Source organism: Mastigoproctus giganteus, chromosome 7 (genome assembly GCF_048544385.1).
Source record: "Mastigoproctus giganteus isolate SK-2022 chromosome 7, ASM4854438v1, whole genome shotgun sequence".
Lineage (NCBI taxonomy): Eukaryota > Metazoa > Arthropoda > Arachnida > Uropygi > Thelyphonidae > Mastigoproctus > Mastigoproctus giganteus.
Window position 1 is genome coordinate 187906092 of NC_143581.1, and position 24417 is coordinate 187930508.

General features: G+C 34.8%; 2 protein-coding genes across 2 annotated transcripts; both read left to right on the forward strand.

Annotated features, from left to right (window-relative positions):
- Nucleotides 1-250: 250 nt before the first annotated feature.
- Nucleotides 251-15250, forward strand: LOC150083462 (uncharacterized). Its single transcript, XM_090378501.1, has 8 exons — nucleotides 251-317; nucleotides 2206-2264; nucleotides 2766-2867; nucleotides 3483-3500; nucleotides 4188-4229; nucleotides 4585-4597; nucleotides 8011-8061; nucleotides 15189-15250. Exons 1-8 carry the CDS (start codon nucleotides 275-277, stop codon nucleotides 15248-15250), a joined length of 390 nt encoding a protein of 129 aa, XP_090234627.1. The 5' UTR covers nucleotides 251-274.
- Nucleotides 15251-18747: 3497 nt separating this feature from the next.
- On the forward strand, nucleotides 18748-23966 carry LOC150083463 (uncharacterized). The gene is made up of 6 exons (XM_090377306.1): nucleotides 18748-18878; nucleotides 20200-20255; nucleotides 20591-20692; nucleotides 22004-22021; nucleotides 23408-23449; nucleotides 23844-23966. The coding sequence occupies exons 1-6, from the start codon at nucleotides 18770-18772 to the stop codon at nucleotides 23880-23882; spliced, it is 366 nt and encodes a 121-aa protein (XP_090233432.1). The 5' UTR covers nucleotides 18748-18769; the 3' UTR covers nucleotides 23883-23966.
- The last annotated feature ends 451 nt before the right edge of the window (nucleotides 23967-24417 follow it).

Below are 24417 nucleotides of genomic sequence, written 5' to 3' on the forward strand. Positions count from 1 at the left end.
AAAGAAATATGTTTGTGCGGGATGTTTGCACAGATGCAAGAGTCCTATGACCGTCGTCGGACACGCCTGCGAACACGCCATCTTGCATGCCATGAAGCACTCAGTTATTAATCCTTCTCCATTTCATGTTCTTAGATTGCTATAAAGGAGCATTCTCAGAAGGGATTTTGCATTTTGTACAGAAAGAGGCAAAGAAGTCAGCACCAGGATGAAACTAACAGTTACCCTTTTACTTTTTCTTGAGCTTTCAGTAATATGCCTAGCAGGAGGCAAAATGCGTCAGAAATTTATGAAGTGTATTCAAGATCTTTGCGATGGTAAGTCCTCTTCACTAATTTCGTTACTGGTTATTGTGTTTGTTTTCTTAAGAGCGCAAACAATCAGAGAACACCTAAAACATCTCTTATAAAGGTAACTTAATTAGTTTCATGCTTTTATGGTTAATCCAAATATATTGTCTAAATGTACAATCACCCTATCAGTATTCGTGTACTTTAGATGGATACCGAGCTGTTAAATAAGAAGAATGCTTGTTGTCATACATTCTATGAACACTGACATGCAGATTTAGAAATAAACCATGAATGAATACTGGTTAGTTGATGTGCGCATTCAGACCGGGTTGGAAAAAGGCGATGGAATTACATATGCTCCAAGACAACTACAGCTTTGCGGAATCAGTGTTTCCTGTCTACATAAACGAATTCTGTTTTTCTCGTGTTTCGGTTGGATGAAAAACCTGAAGTTTTCCATTGAGCATCTGATCGATTCGAATCAGTGTGCTACAGCGGTAAGAACAGTACGATAGTTGATCCAGATGGTTCCGCTATTTGTAATTAAGACCTACAACATCTACATATAACACATCTGTCAGACCGTTTATTTAATATAATTCAGAGGGATGGAGTAATCCCTTACTATGTAAGTCCTGTACAAAAATAAAATAAATAATCGAGAACTCCTAAAGGTAAAAATAAAAAGGTAAACTGCAGTCATTATGAATCTACTGCAGGATGGAAGCCGTCTCAACAATTCGTGGTGAGGGAAATGGACCATAATCAGCCACGGTCCATTGCGGTTCACAGATCGACCGGATTTAGCAGTCAGGGGTTTGAACCGCGGTCTAGCTCAAAGAGCGTGTGCTACTGCACCCTCCTCTCCTGACCACTCGGCTACGGAGGCCATAACTCCTAAAGACTACAGACAAATTGCAATCAGAAGTTCCCTACTCAAACTGCTTGAGAAAGACATCATTTCTACTTCACAAAGCACAATCTCCTGGAGACATTGATCCAGTTACAATGTGCACACAATATAATATCTTAGCAAGGCATCATACTTTTAGTTATAAAACGAGCTTGCGATAATTTCACCTTATCCTCACCCACAATTTTAAAAACTATTTGAATTTTACATATCTTAGCATAATTGTGCACAGGAAGAAGTGACCGACAAAGTCTGGATAACATCATAATAGGCCCTCACGTGGCGGGAAGAGAGTACACCAACCTTCCCGACTCCCATTAGGATATATATTGAACAATACCGACAGCCCAAAGACACTATTCGCTGACAACAACATTCATCTACTAGTTAACAACCTGAATATTGACCGAAATAGATTTTGCCAATAGACAGCGTATAGATCAAATACCTTTGAAGTATGTATGCAGTCTTTATTGAAAGACGAATCCATAGGTCGATAATGTATTACTACCTAGTGTGTCAAAATTAAACATCCCGACAGAAAATTAAGAATATTACAGCTTACATCACTTGTTTTCTAGAAGAATCCAAAAGATTTTTCTGGATCCTTTAAAAGATATTCTAATTCGCATGCTCACTCACTGTGTTTCGTATAGGAAAAGGAGAATTAAAAAAAGTTATCACTAAGGAAGTTAAATATAAAAGTTATGGCTCTATTAGTTTTACTTTTCTACATTGACTAAATAGTATATTCACCATTAAATAACTGAGAAGAGAAGTAAGTTATTACCTTGAAAAAGAATTCACTGAAATGTTTCTGAAATGATCTGTTTTAAAAATAGACCTCTGAAATTTATTCAATGATCGTATTTTTATATTTTTATAATTTAGTATGAAGTTTGAAAAAGATATTATGTTTGTTAAGAACGTCTATGAACGTGAATAAGAAGAATTTATTAGCAAATAGACTGAAACCTAATTGTAATGTTTCTTTTCTAGATGATACCGGGAAGAAAAAGGAATTTCAAGACTGTTTTGATAATTTGGTTACCAAGAAAGTAAGGAGTTAAAATTATTAATAAATATATTTTAATGTAATAAAATAAACTGTGTTCAATGTGTAATTTAATAGTTGTGTTTATGATGATTAGAAAACCAGATATGAATTCAGAATTTTCTGGGTTAAAGGTTACCAAAGAACACAAGTCATTGAATAATAAACATGGGTATATGAGATAATCCTCGGGTGCCTCTCATATGACAGGTTGAACTGCTTGACGATGCTGTCATTCAATCCAAAGGCAACCTATGATTTATTAATTTCTTATGAAAATTCATTTTCTTTAACACTACTAATGCTGGATATTTATCCAGCACTAGTATCCTTTATGATTAGAACTGGAAGGTTCATTTGCATTTCAATGAAATAACGATTTCTTCATTACATTGAACCCAACGAAAACTCATTTAATCTAATAACAATAAATAGGTGTTAGTATTAAGAATTTATATAAAATAAGACTTTTTATAAACTATATGAATCAACGTTTCTTTTACAGACAAAGGAAGCGTTGGAGCAATGTGGTGCAAAATCTATGGAGGAATCTTGTAAAGAAATAAAGACCACAGCCATGAAAGATTTAAAAGCAGAGAAAGATACGGTATGTTGAGAAGAACTTATGTAAAAATATGAAACGAAAAAAGTGTAATAACATTTATCAATCGAAAATATATGCAGCATCAGTACAACGAAAAAAAGAAAAATTGAGCAATTGCCAGAGTATTAAATGTAACATAAAGCTGCGACAACACCACAATTGTTATAATTTAGGAGTACGCAATTATAATCCGAAAATTAACACACTATTTACAAATTTTTAATACATTAAAATATAAATTTGTTATTTTGCTCTTTGGTTATGTTTATAATTCGTACCTGGGTATGCAATTCGGTTTTGCAATGAAAAACTAACCACAGAATCTAAAGAACATACTTCTGTAATACTTCTCGGATTGTATTGAATGGTTTATCCCTTCTGCTCTGTTCTACCATAACAAATATTAAAAGGATGATTTAATATTCTATGAGGATGTTAGTTAATCAAAAATTTGCATTTGTAATGACTAGAGATTATTCAGTTTAATAATTTACCAAAATTTATTTAATAACAATGGTTTTTCAAAAATAAATTAAAGGTTTAATTTTCAGTATTAATATTCTCCATTCCAAGTATTATTTTAATTAATAGATATTTTGTTTTGCTTTTTTTTTTCAGCAACAAAAGTGCATAGAGGTAAGAATGCATTAACATTTTTCAGGTTTAAACTCATTGATACGTTGTTGAAATTAAGTATACTTATATATTTTTTTCTGCATAATAATATTATATATTTGCAAACTTGTTTACTGTAATGAATGATAAGTAGAATAATAATCTATATTTACTTTGCAGCAATGAATGTAACTAATGTTGGAGATAGAATACAAATTTCCGAAAGTTGGTTTTTGAATGTAATGATAATTCTTTCATTCTTCCTGGTTTTGTGTCATTCTATAAACTACATAAAAGAGCCATATGAAACACAGAATACCTATAAATTCATGGAGATATTCATATGTCTCTTTAGAATATCAATATTATCATAATGCACTTTGTGAATAACACGATTAATAAAATAAAAAGACTAGAAAAGAACGAAAATTCAACTAAAAGTTGATTTTTCAGATACGACAGGTTCACGAGGCTTCACTGAATATTTAAATGGTTTTTAATAATGAAATATGTTTTATTTATTTTTAATGCTTTCTTTTATGTCTCAAGAATATAGTATTTTTTATTATAGCTCAGTTTTTCTGGTATAATAAAACAAATATAAAATCGAGCTTAAAGTCTAATACCAGTAATAAATTAAATACATGAATAATTCTCACTCCCAGATCCAGAAGTTTCATTTTTAAATTTATGAATTCTTATTTTTAGGAAAAAGGTGTCGATTTAAACGAAATATGGAAAGCAATGAAAGTGAGTAGAATATAATTTTATTGTTTCTTATCTTTAGTTTCATTTTATGCTTTTACTTTGATGTAATTACTCTTAATTAGGAATAATTAAACAGAATATTATTTTGGAAATTTTCGGACATCTGGAGAAAATTTTCATCACATTTCTAGATATTCATAATTATTTATCTCGTAATTAAATGTGTCAAATCACTTAATACAGAATGAGAATACACAGAATAAATATTGTGTATATTGCTCATATTTTGTTGTATAAAAGTTTAAATTTATTTTATATGAGCGTTGGCACACATTCGTAATTTTTAATCGATGTGAATAAATGGTATTATAAAAATATCTTATTTTATTTCAACTAGGTCTGCATGAAGGGTAAGAAGCTTTGCAATTTTGAATAAAAAGCATCAAAGGAAAGTTAGAGGAAGCCTCAATGAAATAAGTTACATCATCTCATTTTGATTTGGATCACGGTAACATAAAAATGTACTAAGTGAAACAAATTAAAATTATTTTTTGCAAGACCTGAACGTTGTCTGTGAATTATTCTATAAATTGCACATACATGAAAATATACGTAAATATTTGTGAGATACTTCTGTGCATTTCAAAACCCACCTATTAAATGAATCACTAATAAAACAGCACAGATCAATCCCTCGAAATATTAAGAAACTTCAGTGGAATTACCGTATTTTAATATAAAATTTAAAACTAACAACTTGGGAGTCTGGTACACATACTAATAGATTAACAGCAGCCACAGGAAAAGATAAAAGTGACTATTGCACTGCTTCTGTTGGAACATGCCGAAGCAGACCTGAAAAGCAAGGTGTCGCGGATTTTAAGACGTGCTGGGGTCCTCATGGAACAAGCAGATACATGGGCAGCGCCAGGATTACTAAGATTAAATCTGTTGCATATATACTTGTGTGTACACTATTAGTAGGAGTAGATTAAATAAATTTCATTAATCTTGAAGTACTGATTAAGTAATTAAATGCATATTATAGGGACATCGACGAAATGGTGTCACTAAGACATAAGAAATGCAGAATTTTTTAAAACATAAGAAATGCAGAAATATTTCGAAAGGCTTTCCACCCTGATTTCACGCTATCACTAAGGGTACATTCGAACTGTTCGTCTTTAAAAAGTTGCCTTGTTTGTGGACCTATGAAAACGTCAGCCTTAATCTTCTCTGTACAAAATCTTTGGAATTTCTCTTGCAAGTATATCAATGCAGGACCGTTCACTTACAAAGTCCTCACGAAATTTTTTTTCATGAGCCCCAGTTTAATCTGGAGTGATGGAAGCTAAACTTTATTTGAAACAACTACCAGAGGTTCAAATGCTACGGTCTTCATTCCAGGTGTTAATGATTTTCGTTGAAGCCAACTCCTGTTCTCGTAGTACATATCCTTGGCACGACTACCCCACTAGCAGAGAAGGCAACAATACTTAGTGTAACCCTTTGGTAATCCTAATAAAATGGCGATTACTTTTAAATCACCACTTATCTGCCACTCATAATTCTCATAGTCTACACCTAAGAGGATTTTATCCGGGTTTGCGATAAGTTTCTTTTTTGTGGACAATATACGCAAGGGGTATGGAAGGAAGTGTATTTCCATTGTGTAATAACACAGAATAAGGCTAACCTTAGAAGCGTCTATAAATAATCGCCATTCTTTGGGAACGTGCCTATGTCATTGCTGCCATTAGGCCATCAACATCCCTACAAACAGTGACTTCGCCTTCTGTTTGATAGAATTTATCATAATCTTTATTTCGAGTACGAACTATTGTCACTTTCACAGAATGATCTAGAAGATTCCACTGTTATAGCCTCGAGGGCAAAAGCTCTGCCTTATTCTTCATCAGTTCGAGATCCCTGATGAGATCATTAAGCTCATTCCTGCGATCTTATATGGTTCAGAAGGATAAAGGTTTGGACAAAATGGTGAATCCCTTGAAGTAGACGGCTGCTGTACTTCTCCGAGTACATCAAATTGATGTTCATTAGTGTCTTCATCAGTGTCTCAAAGTGTACCCAAAAACGGCGGGGTGGTTCAGGAATAGGTAGTCACTGTGAGGCACGGAACGAATTGCAGATGGTATATTTGGGTGCGTCACTGTCCACTTTTTCTTCATTGACATCCATTTTCTAATAGGAGGCACCACACAGAAGTAACAGTCTGTGACGTGATTTGTTGTCTCGCTCCATATCATGGGCACTGCGAAAGGCATAAAACATCCTTTTTGATCCACCCGCGCGTTTAGGTTTGATTAATAGGTAGTGCAGCATGTGTGTGGAGCCCAGTTCTTGTCCTGGTCGCCCACTTTACACCCAAAGTACAAGAAGTAGGCCTCTTTTATGGTTCGAGTTAAGGGATTGGTGTTAACGTGATTTCTCTACATACGTAACAGAAGTCATTCGGGCAATTCACACAATTATGGGACATATTAATCTTACACAATACAAATACTGCACTGCGCAAAAAGTAGGAATCTCGTTGAGAACAAATCACCCAGTATATAACTGTATAGGGCGCCTCCGTAGCCAGGTGGGCAGGAGCAGCAGTGCGTAGCACACGCTGCTTGATTAGACCGGGGTTCGAGCCCGTGACCACCAAATATGGAGGATGCGGAAAGGTCAGGAAATAACCACCGCATATCCCCCGAGCAATATGGCCATAGTTGCTAATGCTCCTAAAAAAGAAAAACAAATAACAAATAACAATCTAACTGTATTCGAGGATTAGTGCAACAGAGTTGAGGACGCATTTAGGTGACACAACTTATCATGTAATGTAGAGCAAGGCGACAATTACTGATAAAATTATGCAGAGCGTGGTGCTACTAAAACTGTGGTGTTGCCATGCGTTTTGCCGAGAGCCGTAGTTGATAATGTAGAGTAACTCGCTAATATGAGACTCCAATTGTAATTCAAAAATAACAGTCAGTCGAACAAATTTTAAAGTGATTTTCGTGTTCAATAGCATAAAATTAGTCAGGATTGGTATTTTCGTTTTCGTAACATTTTACGCATTGAGCAGTGTTATCAGCACCGACTTTTATGCATTTAGAATCTGAAGATCAAACAACCAGTAGGTTATAATGCTCACAGTGTATTGAAATGGGATTTACTCAAAGAAAGAACTACAGTGAAGGGCAAAAGAAAGGGCTTTTGCTTTCGTAAGGGTGACTACAGCGATCTCAAACAGTTTTTGAATTCTATTCAGTGGGATCAACTGATGAAGTTATCATCAGCAAATTCTAAATGAAAAGCAATCAGAGATAGAATCGTAGAAGCCACTAATCATTTTATACCAATTAAGAGATAATTTTTAAAGATTCCATCTGGATTAGACGTATTATAGATGTCACATGAAGTGATCAGTCTTGTTGCAGAGAAAAAAAAGTATAGAATGCACACAAATTATCTGATGATACAAATGCCTGCAATAAAAATAAACTATTCTTCAATAAACTCACAGAGCAGGTTAGGCAAGACAAAGAAAATTATGAAAAGTGTCTGGCAAAGAATGCAAAGAAAATCAGCAAAGGATTTTCGTTTACTTCAACACTAGAAGTTAGGAGACGAATCACATTGGTTCGGCACATTTGAATTGCTTGACTGTTGATGATCCTGCTCAGGTTGCTGACAAATTAATTATGTATTTTTAATCTGAATTCACATATGGAAAACTTCCAGAGATGAGGATGCCGGAAGTTTATCAAATTCTAATAGTAAATTTAATTATTTTGTTATAACTCTGAATAAGGTAGAAGAGAACTGTTTAAAGCTAAACGTAAGATGGCATATGGAGTGGATGGTAAGTATCCAATTATATTAATGGTGGCAGGAACGGAGGTAAGTACACTCTTACCTATAATTATGAGAATATCCTTAAATTCAAGGGAGGTTCCTATGGACTGAAGACGTGCGAATGTATTCGCAATTTACAAAGGATGACATATATGTAATAACAGATCCGTCAGTTTAGCTTTGTTTCAGGGATAATAAACGAGGTTCTGGTTAAAGAAGTAACGCTGGACCATCTAGACAGGAATGCAGTTATAATAAAATTGCAGCATTGATTTGTTAAATAGCGATCTGTTCTGGCGAATCTGGTTGGACACTATGACGCCGTAAGAAAGGAACTGGGTGTAAAAAACAATTTTGATATATCATATATGAGGGGTGATAATTTAATTCTCGGACTGGATTTTATGTTTATCGTATGAACTTTCCATACCTGCCGCTAGAGGCGCTCTCCCTGATCGATACTGAGCAGACTCTGTGTGAGTATGTCAGTACTAGTCGAGCTAATGTTGCGTGAAGAGTATTTTTTTAGCCGCGTGTCACTGACTAGCGTTTTGAAGAAAGTATCATGTACAGATTGAACAGCGATATGTGATTCGTATTTGTGTCAGACAGGGCTTAAATTCATTGGAAACAGTTAAAGAGATGAATGAAGCGTATGGTAATGATTGTCTTGGTAGGATGGCCATATTCCGGTGTGGCCGAACTTACCGGTGTGAAGTGGTTTCTGAGTCAAGACAATACCAGGTGACATACGGCTAATATTGTGAAGGCAGTGATCACTGCCATAGGTGCCGAGGTTCTGCCACATCCCCCTTATTCATCTGACTTAGCTGCGCGTGATTTCTTCATGTTTCTGAAGAAAAATCTGAAAGGAAGCGTTTCGTTTCCTACTCAACGATGCCGCAGAGCCACAACGGAACCACTTCTCAATCTTTTGAAAAATGGATTAAAGGAACATTTTATGCATGGGTACGATGGTGGCGAAAGTGTGCAAAGTTCAAGTGAGAGTATTTGGGGAAGGAGAAATCCACAGAAGATTCAGATGATGACAATTAAGAAAAGACTTTGCATAGGTCCGCGAATTAAATAATCAACTCTCGTACTTGGATTTCAATAAAGTTTTCGATACTGTTGTACGCAAAAGACTGCTATACAAATTAGAGCAATGTAGCAATCAAAATAAGTTATTGATATGGAATGGTTGACTGGGAGAAGACAGAGATTGGTTATGAATATGCATAGCTATTCTTGGAATATTAATATTGGTGTTCTCCGGGTTACAGTGCTGTGCCTACGGTTGTTTTCGATATTTATGAATGATATTGACGAAAGTATATCGGGCTTACGGTCTAAGTGTGCAGATGGTACGAAGGTTGGCAAAATGGTTAACGATAGAAATCAGGGCGACCTACTGTAGCAAGTTCTAGAAAAAGTAAGCAAATGAGTTGAGAACTGGCAATTGAAGTTAAAACCGGCAAATATAAAGTAGTGCACATAGGTAACAGAAATCCTAGATGAATGTAACAACCTTTGGTGACACAGTCAGAGTAGAGAAGAATGAAAAAGACCTGGGGATAATTTTGAATCCATATTTGAAGTTCTTAGAACAGTGTAGGCAGGTTGCCAAGACAGTTCACGGTGGTTTGTCAATGATACTCAGGAATTTTTTTCCAGAAAGAAATAGAAGGTGGTTATCACAGCCCTCTGAATAATAAAGGCCTAACTAGTTGTTGTTGTTTGGTTTTTAGGAGCATTAGCAACTAAGGCCATATTGCTCCGGGGATATGCGGTAGTCATTCCCTGACCTTTCCGCATCCTTCGTATTTAGTGGTGACGGGCTGGAACCCCGGTCTAATCAAGAAGCGTGTGCTACGCACTGCTGCTCCTTCCCACCTGGCTACGGAGGCACCAACCTAACTAGTGGTTTGTGACATCACTGTGTGGAGAAAATAAATTGATTCTTATCGCATGGTGGAGAAAATAATTCCCTTATAAACATGTAATATGTTTATAAGTGGTTCTTTATAATGTTGCGTGAAGATTATTTTTTTAGCCGCGTGTCACTAACTAGCTTTTCCGTTCAATGAAGAACTTTTCCGTTCAATTTTTACACGTTTAAAATTAATCTTTTTTGCTATGAATAATTTGCATTCTGAAAAGCGAATTTCTCACAAAGTTGCAAAATATGTCCTTTTCTTTGCTACTTTGTTCTCAACATATATCTAAACATCAGTAATTAATTTACGCATCAGCAACATAATTTTTTTCCAGGTGGTGTGCATATTGAATTGAATACCTTTTAATAAATAAAATTCGACAATATATAATACACAAATTTAGTTTATTGATAATTCCGTTACAAAATGAGTTGTTGTTGTTGTAGTAGGGTATTAGGAGCATCAGCGATTAAGGCCATATGGCTTCGTGTCTGTAAATTTCACGGGTTCTGTGGTCCATTTTTTGTTTGCTGGTCGAAAAACCCGGGTTTCTGAGGGGAAAAACCATGTAACCTCCGCCTGACACCAACTAATTCAACCACGTTGTGAAAAAGGCTGATAATCCTCACGTCATTGATGAGATTCGAAATAATTTTCCACTTTTTCCACCCAATGTGGAAAGGACGTTGATAATACCAAATGTCACGAGGACGCAAGGGTAGCACAATGGTTATAATCACTCTTCTCTGCACATCGGTGGAAACAGACCATCTTTGAATCCCGGCATGGACATGAGGAACGTTTATAGGCTTTTTCACTCCTTGGCTGAGTTAGTCGGTCTCTGACGAACACAATAAGGTTATATACAGAAACCCGAGTTTTCCGTCTAATAAAACAGAAACATTAACAAGTTCTTCATCATCATCAGCCATTTTCAATCCACTGCAGGATGAAGACCTCTCCAGCAACTTTCCAGTCCCTTCTGTTTTGAGCACTGGCCATCCATTTACTACTCAAAAACTCATGAATTTCATCTATCCATCTCCGCCTTTGTCTTCCAGGTTTTCTTCTAGCTCCTCTTGGGTACCATTCTGTTATTTTCTTAGTCCATCTGTCATCATGTCTTCTAGCTATGTGTCCTGCCCAAGACCATTTTAGTTCTTTAGTTTTGATAAGAATGTCCTTTACTTGAGTTTGCTGCCTAATCCATGTGTTTCTCTTCTTATCTAACAGTCTGATTCCCAATATATTTCGTTCCATTCTTCGCTGTGTAGTTCTTAGCTTCTCTTCCATTCTTTTGGTGAGTGCCCAAGTTTCACTTCCATAAGTCATGGTGGGGAGTATACATTGATTCATTATTTTACGTTTCAGACAAACTGGGATATTGCTATTCAGTATGTGACTATATTTCCTGAATGCTATCCATCCAAAATTTATTCTTCTCTTGATTTCCAGCCATTTATCATTATTACAGCTAATAACTTCTCCCAGATAAGTATATGACTCCACCTTTTCAATTACTGCTCCTTCAATCATTATTTCCCTTTCCGTGGCATACTTGTTCATCATTACTTTTATTTTAGCCATATTCATCTTTAGTCCAAAATCCTTACTAACTGTGCATAACTGATTAAGATTTTCCTCTAATTCTTTGGGATCGTGGCTTATAACCACAATGTCATCTGCAAATCGTAAATGGTTTAGGTACTCTCCGTTCATATTGACTCCTTTCTGCGACCAGTCTAATCTTCTGAAAGCTTCCTGAAGGGCAGCAGTAAACAGCTTTGGAGATATAGTGTCTCCTTGTCGAACTACTGTCTTTGTCTAGTCTAATAAAGGATGTAGCACTCTCATATATTTTCTTCAAAATCATAATATATGGAGTATCTATGCCTTGTCTTTCCAGTGCCCGAAACATTGCCTTATGCTGTATGGAGTCAAATGCCTTTTCATAATCCACAAATGACAGGCATAGTGGTGTTTTATATTCATTTGCTTTCTCCATTAGCTGTGATATTACGTGAAGGTGATCCATAGTTGAGAATCCTGTCCTAAAGCCAGCTTGCTCTTTCGGTTGATTCTCATCAAGTATTCTTTCTAATCTGTTAGTAATGACCCTTGTGAACAACTTGTAGATATGGGATAACAAGCTAATTGGTCTATAATTTCCAATTTCTGATTTATCTCCTTTCTTATGCAGCAAAACTATGATTGCATTATTCCACTGCTTAGGCATCACACCTTTTCTAATGCACTTTGTGAAGAGCCTTGCCAGTTTTTGTGTTATGTCTCTTCCTCCCAATTTTAACAACTCTACAGTAACTTCATCTTCCCCCGGGGCTTTCCGATTCTTCATTTTCTTCAATGCATGTTCTACCTCATCAGGAAGAATATCGGGTATTTCGTATGTGTTGCTACTTTGCAATCCATCTTCCCCACTGCTGGTATCATTCCCTCGCTCCTTGTATAATTCTCTATAGTAGTCTTCTGCTATTTGAATTATGCCTTCTCTGCTGTTTATAAGTACACCATCGCTATTCTTCAGTTTCAGTATCATTTGTCTTTCTGTATTACTGCTCATGGCTGCTGATTTAAATCCTTTGTTTTCCCTTAATGCTTGTTCTACTTTTCTTGTGTTAAATCTTCTTATGTCCTCTCTGAGTCTCTTTCTAATGGCTTTGCATAACTCAGTATACTCAATTTTCTCCCTGTCATTGTTTTTCTTGCTCTTCATTTGTCGTCTTTGGTTCATGATGACAAGTGTTTCTTGACTAATTTTTTCTTCTTTGGATTTCTGTTTCCCCATAGGTTTCTTGGGCTTTATCACTTTCAGAAAGTTGTAATATTCCTCGTCGATATCTTGGTCCTGAGCAGTCTGCAGAAGCTCAAACTTGTTCTTCAGTTCCAGTACATATTGCTTTTTCTCCTCCTCTGTTATTTCAAAGACCTTTGTATTATTTACTCGAGTCAGTTTTTTCCTTTCCTTTCCTACATCTATATCAAGTGTACATCTTACCATTCTGTGATCACTTCCAACATTTACCTTATTCAGGACGGTAACATCATTCACAATATATCTTCTGTTAGTGAGGATGAAGTCGATTTCATTAGTTGTTAATCCATTTGGACTCTTCCATGTCCACTTTCTGTTCACCCTTTTCTTGAAAAAAGTGTTCATTACTGACATTCCTTGAGATTCTGCAAATTCCACAAGTCTTTCGCCTCTTTTATTTCTTTCACCAATTCCAAAATTTCCTATAGTTCCTCTTTCTGCGCTGTTTTGCCTTTTTCCAACCTTAGCATTGAAGTCCCCCATAATAATAGTGTCGTGGGTTTTCTGCTCATCTAGAAGACTCTCAATTTCAGTGTACATTTCTTCAACCTGTTCATCATCATGGCTCGATGTTGGTGCATAAATCATTATAATCTTTAGCTTGTATCTCTTAGTAATCTTGAGTATTAGTCTTGACACTCTTGGTGATGTACTTTTGAATTCCAAAATGTTGTTTTTAAAATCTTTATGGACCAGAAACCCAACTCCACCTTCACTCCTTTCACTGTTTCCATTGGTGTACAGCAGATTTCCACTTGATAAACTTATAAGTGATTCATTTCTTCTTCTTGTTTCAGCCAAACCGATGATATTCCAATTCACATTTTCTAATTCCTTTTCCAGCTCTAATATCCTGTCTTCACAAGTTCTTAACTGATAACAAGTCATTCTCATTAACATACTGCCAACTTTCGTATCATCTGTAAATTTAGACCTGATATGCCTTTATCAGTATCATTAACCTGATATGCCATTATCAGCATCATTAATAAATACAGAAAACAACAATGGGCCCAGCACGACTTTGGGACTCCACTAACAGCATTAGTCCGAAAAGAACAGCTCTCATTGATAAAAACTCAATGCCTTGTCCACTCAACCATCCCTTTATCCACAGCAGTAATTTGCCCTTAATGCCATACTACTCCAATTTGTACAGCAGTCTGTTATAATATGCAACAATATCAAAATCTTTTGTAAAATCTGAGTATATCATGTTAAAGTTTATTTTCTGCATCCGGTTCCTTTGTGTGAGTCATGGTATCCAAACAGATTGGTCAGATAAGTTTATCACTTGAGAACTCCATGCTGTGACTGCTGTTTAACTGTATTTATCAATAGCTCGTCCCACAATACTTATTTAACTAGCGACTCCATTATTTTCCCTTGAACAGAAGTCAAGGTTACAGGTGTGCGATTTCTCATGTCACTTTGAACATCTTCAATCCAGAGAAACTTCGCTGAATCCAAGTCCGCTCTCATAATTATGGCTAAAGATTTGTTTACTATTTTCGTGTTTCTTTAACATAATTGGTTCGATTCCATTATTTTCTAGTAGTTAAGTAAGATGTATAACTTTTATCTTCGACAATATCTCTCCCACTTTCTTCTCAATTATCAGTTATTTAGTTTCCAGTTCTGATCGTACAAATTTTTTTAAAATAATTTTTCTGTTTTTCAGACTTTTTTACGTTTTTAAGATTTAAAAATATATATTGTTTTGATTTTATTTAAAAATTAGTTTTATGATTTTTTTAAATATTTTTAATGATTTTTTAAAAATTAGTTTTATGATTTTTAAAATATTTTTATGTTTTTTTTAAATTAGTTTTATAATTTTTAAACTATTTTTATGATTTTTTAAAATATATGTTTTTAGGATTTTTAAAATATATATTTTAATGTTTTTTTAAATATTTTATGATTTTTAAAATTATTTAATTATTTTAATTATATTTTAATTATTTAATTATTTTAATTATATTTTAATTATTTAATTATTCTTTGTCTTTAATTATTCTTAATAAGAAGAATATTTAAATATTCTTCTTATTAATTTTTGTACAACTCTTTTTACAATTTTATATAAGTGTTTCAAGATTCGTTTCCACAAGTCCCATTTGGTATTTCACACTTGTGTTATTCTGGTGTTGATGAATAAAGTCAAAGTACGGAAATATTAATATTTTAAAACTTTATGTTCAGAGTTTTCATAATTCTGCGATCAAAGTCATTTCGCCTGGCAACTAAAATTCCCTGGGAGGATTGAATGTGTTTGTGTATGCAATTAAGCGACTAAGAACAGGAAGGGTGAAGGGTTAGTATATTGTGTCTGTAACTACTTTTATCGTTCTATTCGTTTAGCTGTTAACTGGACTATAGTGGACGTCGCTTATTGTAATCTCTTCGACACTCAGCTAAACTGATAACAATACTCCAAAAAAAAAAACAAAAATTCAGATGTTCAGCGTTGTTTATTAACGAAAATCGGAGATGTTTATTAACTACACGAATTGCACGAAGCAACAGCAGTACCTAGCTACACAGAAACCCAACTTTCTCTACACATGAAGCCGAACCATCTGAGCTGCTGCGATGATAGACCCCCAATAATTCTGGCTTCTTCCAAAGTGTCTCAGGGAATTAAGTGATCTCGCTATTCTTTTAAGAATCAAGAGATCAGAGATTAAATCAACGCTTTGAAGAATATAATATTCTTAAAATTTAAATTAGAAAGCAGTTCTTAGTTAAGGATTTGGGATTTTTCAGATCATGTCCATAAATATCACTTTCTCGATATGCTTGATTACGACATTTGAACGATACTTCTCTATATTGCAGCTGCACATTAGTTTTTGTGTCGATGTTTATTCAGCTTCTGAAAAGATTTCGTACTCTCATTACAAAACGTGGAATTCACAGCACAATGGAGTTAGAAAGAACGAAATCTTTCCCATTCAAAATAAGCTTTGTGGTTATTTATTCAGATGCATTCTTTAGATTTCGTATAAGAGATATTTTGATATTAAAAAAATAGTTAATGGGACAATTCTTAACAACTTTGATATTCAACAAGGAGTTCATATGAGGGTACATAAAAGTAAAAAACTGTAAATGATTTCAAATAAAACTACAGTTTCAGTATATATCAAAGAAAAGGAAGTATTCGAACCAAACTTTCTGAAAAATTAATTTTTAATGCATTCAAAAAATTTTCAAAAATTTCAAATCATTATGTTAGGTATAAAGTCCGTTAAGAAAATTAAATATCTTGGAGTCTTCATCTAAGACAGAGGTCTTAGATTTGACATCCACACCAATTTTCTATCTGAAAAGGTTGCAAATTTTGTTAACATGACAGCAAGAATTACTTGGAAGGGTTTGGGTATTAGAGGTAGGGCATTGTCTGTTCTTTATGACTGTGTTTTCATTCCTATTTTTTCAAAAGGTATCTCAGCTTGGATAGACTGTGTTAATTAAAAATATAAAAAAACTGTATTCCATTCAGAGGATGAGGATCCTGAAGATGGCTCTAGTTTGTAGAACTGTCACCATTGATTCGCTACAGATTGTCACAAGGAAAATGCCAATTGACCTCTTTCTGATTTACAGAGTAATGACTTTGAACATTCGTCGTTGAACTCCTTTTATTATTCCTGATCTTGAGTTGAATTTTGCTAATGATCCTAAGAATAAGGTCAAGAGAATCTTAGATATTTTAATGACTCTTTGGAATCATAGATGGGCTAACTCAAATAAAGGTGAAATAACTCGTTGGTTCTTTTCCTCTGTTGTTAATGTTCCGTCAGAATAATGATTTGAGCCTAATCTACAAACTATGTTTTTATTAACCGGTCATGGCTTATTTTTAGCAAAGCTGAATCAGCTGGGTGTTTCAGAAAGGTCGCAGTGTCACTGCATGGCTCTGGAGACATGGAGTCATGTTTTATATTATTGTCACGAGTACTTGGATCTCAGAAATGAATTTTTATTTGCTAGTCTAAACCTTGCTCACCTGACTGAGGGCGATGAGGCTCAAATAATTAAGATTGAGGATGATTTTCAGGCTTTCCAAAATTTTTCCAAGAAATTGTTCCAGAGAAGATTAGTGCTGCTGCTGGAACTTGAGGAAAGAAGAGTAGAATTCTTATAGACTATCATCTCTTGTTGTCTTCGTCAGATCAGTGGCTCCTTGGTCCACTTTGGTCTTATTTATTTCATATGCCACATTATGCCATGTGCTTGTCCTGTTGTTCCTTGTGCCTCAATTGAATTTCTATAATATCAATAATTATATTCAATTGAATATAATTTCTGATTTATATTTTTGTATATTATATTTATTTGTATATCATATTAATCTGTATATGATATATAGATACATATGAATCTATATATCATATGAAGGTGTATAATACATATATGTAGGTAGCGGAGTTGTTAGTTTCTGGCTAGGGGCCGCTTGCAAATAAAAAAAAATGCTCATTGCAGGCGCTGTCGCCGGTGAAGCGTGGTTAGCATGGGCACTCGGAGCGGCCTGCGGCTTCTCAGCCCCATTTTCAGCAGGGTTCGATGTACTGTGTGTCATGACGCACTACTTCCATCACCAGCATTCCAAAATACCGGCGAGTTGCGCCACAGTCGCCCTTCTGTTGCCACGTACCATCCGGGAGAGCCTTCGCACATCTCGAGCATCTATGAGCCGTGGTCGGCCAACACCTCGCCAGCGGTTCGTGGGTTCCCCCTCCTCGGACCACTTTCGATATGTACTAACCACGGCTGACCGTGAGTATCCCACCAGCCGTGCCGTTTCGGATATCCTCTGACCCAGTCGTCTGACCATTACAATTTGGCCTTTGTCAAACTCGCTTAAGTCCGCTGCCTTTCCCATCTGAAGACAAGAGTAACGCTGATTAACGGAGCTCAGAATCAGGGGTTTTTTATACCGTGTCCCGCCCCGCACACGCACCGTAGTTCACCTGCAGTTACTTCGATTTTTTTTGAGACAGATTTTACTGTATCTGCTTTAACATAATTCAAAATTGTGATATGAATTTATTTCGCAATCAGAAAACACCGAATTTATAATAAAACCTTCTGAATTTTAAATAAAAATGAAGTTGCTAATTTGAATCATGAAGATTGAACTGTTTGTTCATTTAGAAAGCAGAATAAGGCGGAATAGGAAAATGGGATTACAGGATAGTAGGATTACACGATTGTTCTGAATAGATTATAATGAATGGTAAATTTGAGCAAACCTTTTATTCTAATAAAAGAACTTCAGCCAGAAATTTGAAATTGAACAAACGTGTATTATTTCATGGAGTCCTACCTTACTGTTTTCCTATTGCTTGGATTATTAACAAGGAATTACAGCCGAACTGAGACGCTGAAATCATATAACATCTTGATCAGTCGACTAACAAATCAACTCACTGATGAATAAAATAATTTAAAAAAATAGTCACCAATTTTAAAAATATTTTCAAAGTTCTAGTTATTCAGGGTAATGATTTTATATGAATCAAACATTATAAATTGTACTTTCATTGAAATCTTTTAGATATTATCCTTATAAGGTTATGCAAATTTAAATTATAAACGTCATAGTAACATTCTATAAAATTAAAGATATATTTCGTTCGCTGATGAGAGTGTCATCTTAAAAAAAGCAGATTATAATAGAGAAGTATTATACTTCGAAAACGATTAATCCATGAATTTCAAATGACTTCCTGTTATTGTCGAAGAAATAGTTTGTGTAGGTTGTTTGCACAGATGCAAAAGCCCTCTGATCAACGTCGAAGATGGCTGCTAACACGCGAACTTGCATACTGATTCGTTTAATCCTTCTACATTTCCTCTTCTTAGATTGCTATAAAAAGAGCAGCCACAGAAAGTATTTTCAATTTCGTACAGAAAGAGGCAAAGAAGTCAGCACCATGATGAAACTAGCAGTCACCCTTCTTTTACTTGGGCTTTCAGTAATATGCCTGGCAGACAGCGAAATGTGTGAGAAATTTCTGAAGTGTATGCAAAGTATTTGCAAAGGTAAATTCTCTTCACTGATTCCGTTATTGATGATTCTGTTTGTTTTCTTAAGAGTGGGAACGATCAAAAAACACTTAAAACTTCTCGTATAAAGGTTACTTAATTAATTTATTTCGTTTATGGTTAATCCAAAGATACTGTAGAAATGGACAGTTAGTCCAAAGATACTGTCGAAATGGACAGTTAGTCCAAAGATACTGTCGAAATGGACAGTTAGTCCAAAGATACTGTCGAAATGGACAGTATCTTTGGATTAACCTTGTACATTAGATGGATACCGGACTACGAAATCAGAAGAATGCTTGTTGTCATTGCAATTTACACTGTACGAATTGCGACGTACAGATTTACGAATAAATCATGAATGAATGCTGATTGAATTGAATTGATGTGCGCGTTCAGACAGCATTGGAAGAAGGCAGTGGAATTACATATACCCCAAAACAACTAAAGCTGTGCAAAATTAATGTTCCTTGTCTATAAACATGATTTCTAAGGTTTCCTCCTGTTTCGTGTGGATGAAAAATCCGAAGTTCTCCTTTGTGCCTCTGATCGATCGATGTGCGACCGCGGTAGGAATAGTGCGATAGTTGGTTTAGATGGTTCCCACTATTTGTAATTAAGACCTGCAACATCTGCATATAATAGATCTTTCAGCCCATTATTTAATAAATTCCTGAGAGGTGGAGTAACCGGTTACTCTGTAAGTCCTGTACAAAAAGAAAAGTAAATAATCGAGAATTCCTACAAACTACCAACCTGCAATCAAAAATTCCCTACACAAACGACTTGAGAAGGACCTTTTCTGCTTGACCAAGCACGTTTTAATTAGAGACCTTCACGTCACAAGGAAGAGATGGACTTTCACCAATCACCTGGAGACGTTGATCCAAATACAATGCGCCCACAATACGATATCTGAAATTAGGCATCATATTTTTCGATATAAAAGGAGCTTGCAATAATCTCATCCTATTTCCCCTCAACCACAAGTATAGGAAGAGGAAATTAATGAAGTTACCACTGAGGAAGTTTAAAATAAAAGTTATGACTCTGTTAGTTTCTCTTTTTCTACATATGATTATGTAGTGTATTCATCGCTGAACCTTGAAAAAGGATTTATTGAAATGTTTCTCAAATAACATGTTTTAAAAATATACTGTTATTTCTCCCTGAAATTTATTTAATGATCTTATTTCGACATTTCTATCATTTACTATGAAGTCTATTGTTTAAAAAAGATAATATGTTTGCTATGAATGTGTGTGTGTGTGTTTATTATCAAATAGCCTGAAACCTAATTGCGATGTTTTTTTTCTAGATAACGGAAAGAAAAAGGAATTAGAACAATGCTTTTATGATTCTATTACCGAAAAAGTAAGGAATTATTTAAACTTATTAATAAATATAGTCTAAAGTAATAAAAGAAACTGTGTTCCATACGCATTTTATTACATGTGTTTATGATGCTGAGAAAACCAGATAAGACTTCAGGATTTTCATATTTTCTGGCTTTAAAGTTACCAGAGAACGCGTGTAATTTAATAATAAACATGGGTATTTGAAATGATTCTCATCTGGCTCTCATAGGACAGGTTTAACTGCATGAAAATGCTCTCATTCAGCAAAGGCGCCCTATGATTTATTAATTTTCTTAAGAATATACGAAAACCAGTTATTATAGACTTTATGGATCAACGTTTCTTTTACAGACAAAGGGAGCGTTGCTGCAATGTGGTGCAAAGTCTACGGAGGAATCTTGTAAAAAGATAGAAACCGCAAACTGCGAAAATATAAAAGAAAAAAAAGAAAAGGTACGTGTGTAGAACTTATGTTTAGGTACACAATATGAAATAAAAGCCATTCTAACGATATATACAAGGTGTTTCAAAACACCTTGTATAGTCCCACCTCTACAAATCCACAGTTGACCATACCTTCTAGTTAGATACCGAGTCACAAATCGAGCAAAATGTTCCGGTGCACCATCATGTATAAATCACATGTTCTGGCGTTGCTGAAGTGGAACATTATCATCATCAAGGAAGTCTGAAAGAACATTCTGCAGGAACTGAAGGTACAGCTCACCTGTTAGTCTGCTTGGCAGAAAGTGTTGTCCAATTAGACGGTCTCCTAGTTGTCCTGCCCAGATGTTCAACGAGAAACGTTGCTGATGTCGTGACTCGTGAATTGCATTAGGATATTCGCCGGACCAAACGTGGCAGTTATGAAAATTAAAAATACCATCACGAGTAAACCCAGCTTCGTCAGTGAACAAAATGTTGTTTAAAAATTGTGGGTTCAGGACACACTGTTGTTGCGTCCACTGGCAGAAGTTCACTCTGAGAGGGTAGTCTGTATTGCTGAGACCTTGTACACGCTGGATATGGTGGGGTACAGTAATTTGTGGTTTAAAAATTCGCCACACAGTGCTATGGATGTGGCTATGCTATGCTGTTTCGCAATTTATTGCACGATATAATTTTATCAGCGTCTCATTTTATACATTTGGCATAATGTCTTCAGTCACCCGAGGTTTCGTGGACGGTTTGATGAGTCTAGGGTCGGGTTGAGGCGTTAGGCAAGACCCGGTGCATCGGACAGTTCATGTACTAAGCAATGAACACATTAAATTATTTTAAAGGAGTTTTTTTGCATTTCAAATCGGTATTATTTGCAGAGTATAGTGTAGAAGTCATTCTATGAAGAACTGAAGTTAGCCGCTTTACATTTTTAAGAATTAATTAAACATAAGATGTAAGGAGCCATAGTAGCTCTTAGGTTCATAGTAAGCTATTTGGCAATGAAAAAATAACAACAGAATCTAAATAACATATTTTTATAAGAGTACTCGGATTGAATTGAATCATTTATTCATTCTGTTCTGTTTGCTACCATAACAAATATAAAAAAAAGATCATTTAAATTTTAAAGGAAGATGTTTCTTAATCAAACATTGACCTTTGTAATGACTAGAGATTATTCAGTGATCATTAATTAATAATTTACTAAAATTTATTTAATAACAATGGATTTTAAAAAAGATATTAAATGTTTGATTTTCAGTATTAATACGCTTTATTCAAAGTATTATTTTAATTAATAGATATTTTTGTTTTTTTCAGCATCAAAAGTGCATAAAGGTAAGAATTCATGAACATTTTTGTGGTTTTAACTCATTATTGATGCTTTGGTGAAATTTTAAATACCAAAATGCCTAATGCAGCCTCCGAAAGTTCTTGTTTATTTTTGTGCATAACAACAGTATATTTGCTCACTTATTTACAGTAAAGAATGGTAAATAGACTAATAATCTAATATTTACTTTGCGGCCATGAATGACTCAATTCAATGTTGGAGACAGAACGCACCAAATCTATAGAACTTTCCCATTTTGACAAAATGAGAAAGTTCTATAGATTTTTTGGAAATGGTAAATGCATAAACGTTATTCTGAGACGCTGTTATTCAGTCACAGCAAAGCATCAGATAAAATTCCCAGCGGTAGACAGTTGCTGACGAAACAAAAATGTCCAGCATATGAGTCTCGAATCCGTTCCATGGGAACAGGTCAGCACAAAGGCGAGACCTAGTTCATATATCGTCATTTGCTCCAAGAAATGAAAGTAGTCTGTAATTTCTCCTTTGAATCGATAACCCAAACATGAGTTCCCTTCTGTCATTCGAAAACACTTCTTGGTTGAAACCAAAATCGTCAAAAAGAACTTTACTGTAGGAATCGCAGGAATGGTTCAAGCCCACGGTGGGACCACTAATTAAAGGAGTTGCTTTCATCGACGACTGAGCCTGAAATGTGAATCTGAGAGAAATGCTAACTGATATAAAAATTGATCTTGCAACAGTCCTTCTGTTATAGAGCAATACGATCATTGATGGAGGAAATGAATAGCGGATGTTTTGAGGGAAGTATCAACCATAAAGATCACAATTCGGTACACAATTGAGGCTCCCAATTAAAAACAAATATATGTACAACAACTTTTCTCTTCAAGTTATTCTTATGAGTCCGTCATTTCTGAGGAATGATAACGTTGCTGTTGCGGTTCTGGGAACCTCATGGAATGCTTTATTCAAGGTCCTATAGAGAAGCAATGCACCGTAGAGAAAATAACGGCAGTTAGGCCAGCCGACTGGAGCATCTAAGAGTCTAATCATTGAGCTGCAAATTTGTCCGACACAACTTGCAAATATTGTTTACCATTTAAACGTATTTAGCTTTTTGCAAATAATCTACCCAGAAACAGGAGTTATTGGACTAAAATGTACCATTTCAACCATATCCACTACATTTTTTCGTCCCTAGTTGATTTTGACTTTCCAGTTTATTTGCCATCAAGAACGATGAATATTTCTTTAAATTTGCATAAGTTTAAGTTCTTCCAAGTTTCCGAAAGTTGGTTTTTGAATGTACTGATAATTCTTTAGCAGTAATAAATTAAATATATGTTTAATCGTCACTCACAAATCCAGAATTTTCATTTTCAAATTTATGAATCTCTTATTTTTAGGAACAAGGTGGAAATTCCACCGAAATATGCGGAGCAATGAGAGTGAGTACAATACACTTTTAATATTTCTTATCTTTAGTTTGATTTTATACTTTTACTTTTATATATTCACTTTTAACAACTTTTTTGAATAATTTTCGGACATCTTGAGAAAATTTTATAAAGAATTAAGTATTCCTAATTCTTTATCTCGTAACTAGAGTTATCAAAACACTTATATAGCTTTCACAATATGAGCAATACACAAAATAAATTTTAAAAATTTGAAGTTTATTTTACACGAGAATTTGTACACATAAACAATGTGTTTCCTTTATTTGTAACTTAATAAATGAGTTAATAAAATGTTCACTATAAAACGTTGTTTATCCTGTAATAATTCTTAAGCAAGGTGAATAAACGGTGTTCTAAAAATATCTTACTTTATTTTGACTAGTCTTGCTTCAAGGATAAGAAACTCTGCGCTTTTGAATAAGATGCACCAAAGGAAATTTGGAGGAGGTCTCTTTGGAACAAACATTTTGTTACTGATTTGGAACAGCAAAGAAATAAGTTACATCATCTGATTTTGATTAGGATCAAGATAATTTAAAAATGTACTAAGTCAAACATATTAAAATTATTTTTTGAAAGTCAAGAACGTTGTCTGTGAATTAATCTATAAATTGCACATGCATGAAGACTTATGTGTCCAGTGAATGTTTTGAGATACTTATGTACGTATCAAAATCCAACTTTAAAAACCAGCACAGATCAATCCCTCGAAAAATGAATAAACTGAAGTGGAATTTACCGTATTTAAATGCATTTGGATAATCATTTAATTCTTTAAATTTACAACGTTTGTAACATTGAAAATATAATAAGCAGAGATAGAAGTGATCCTTGAACTGAAAATCCGCTACATCTTGCTTTTCAGCAGACCTGAAAAGCAAGATGTCGCGGATTTCAAGATGTGTTGCAGGTCCTCATGGAACAAACAGATACATGGGCAGCATCAAGTTTACTAA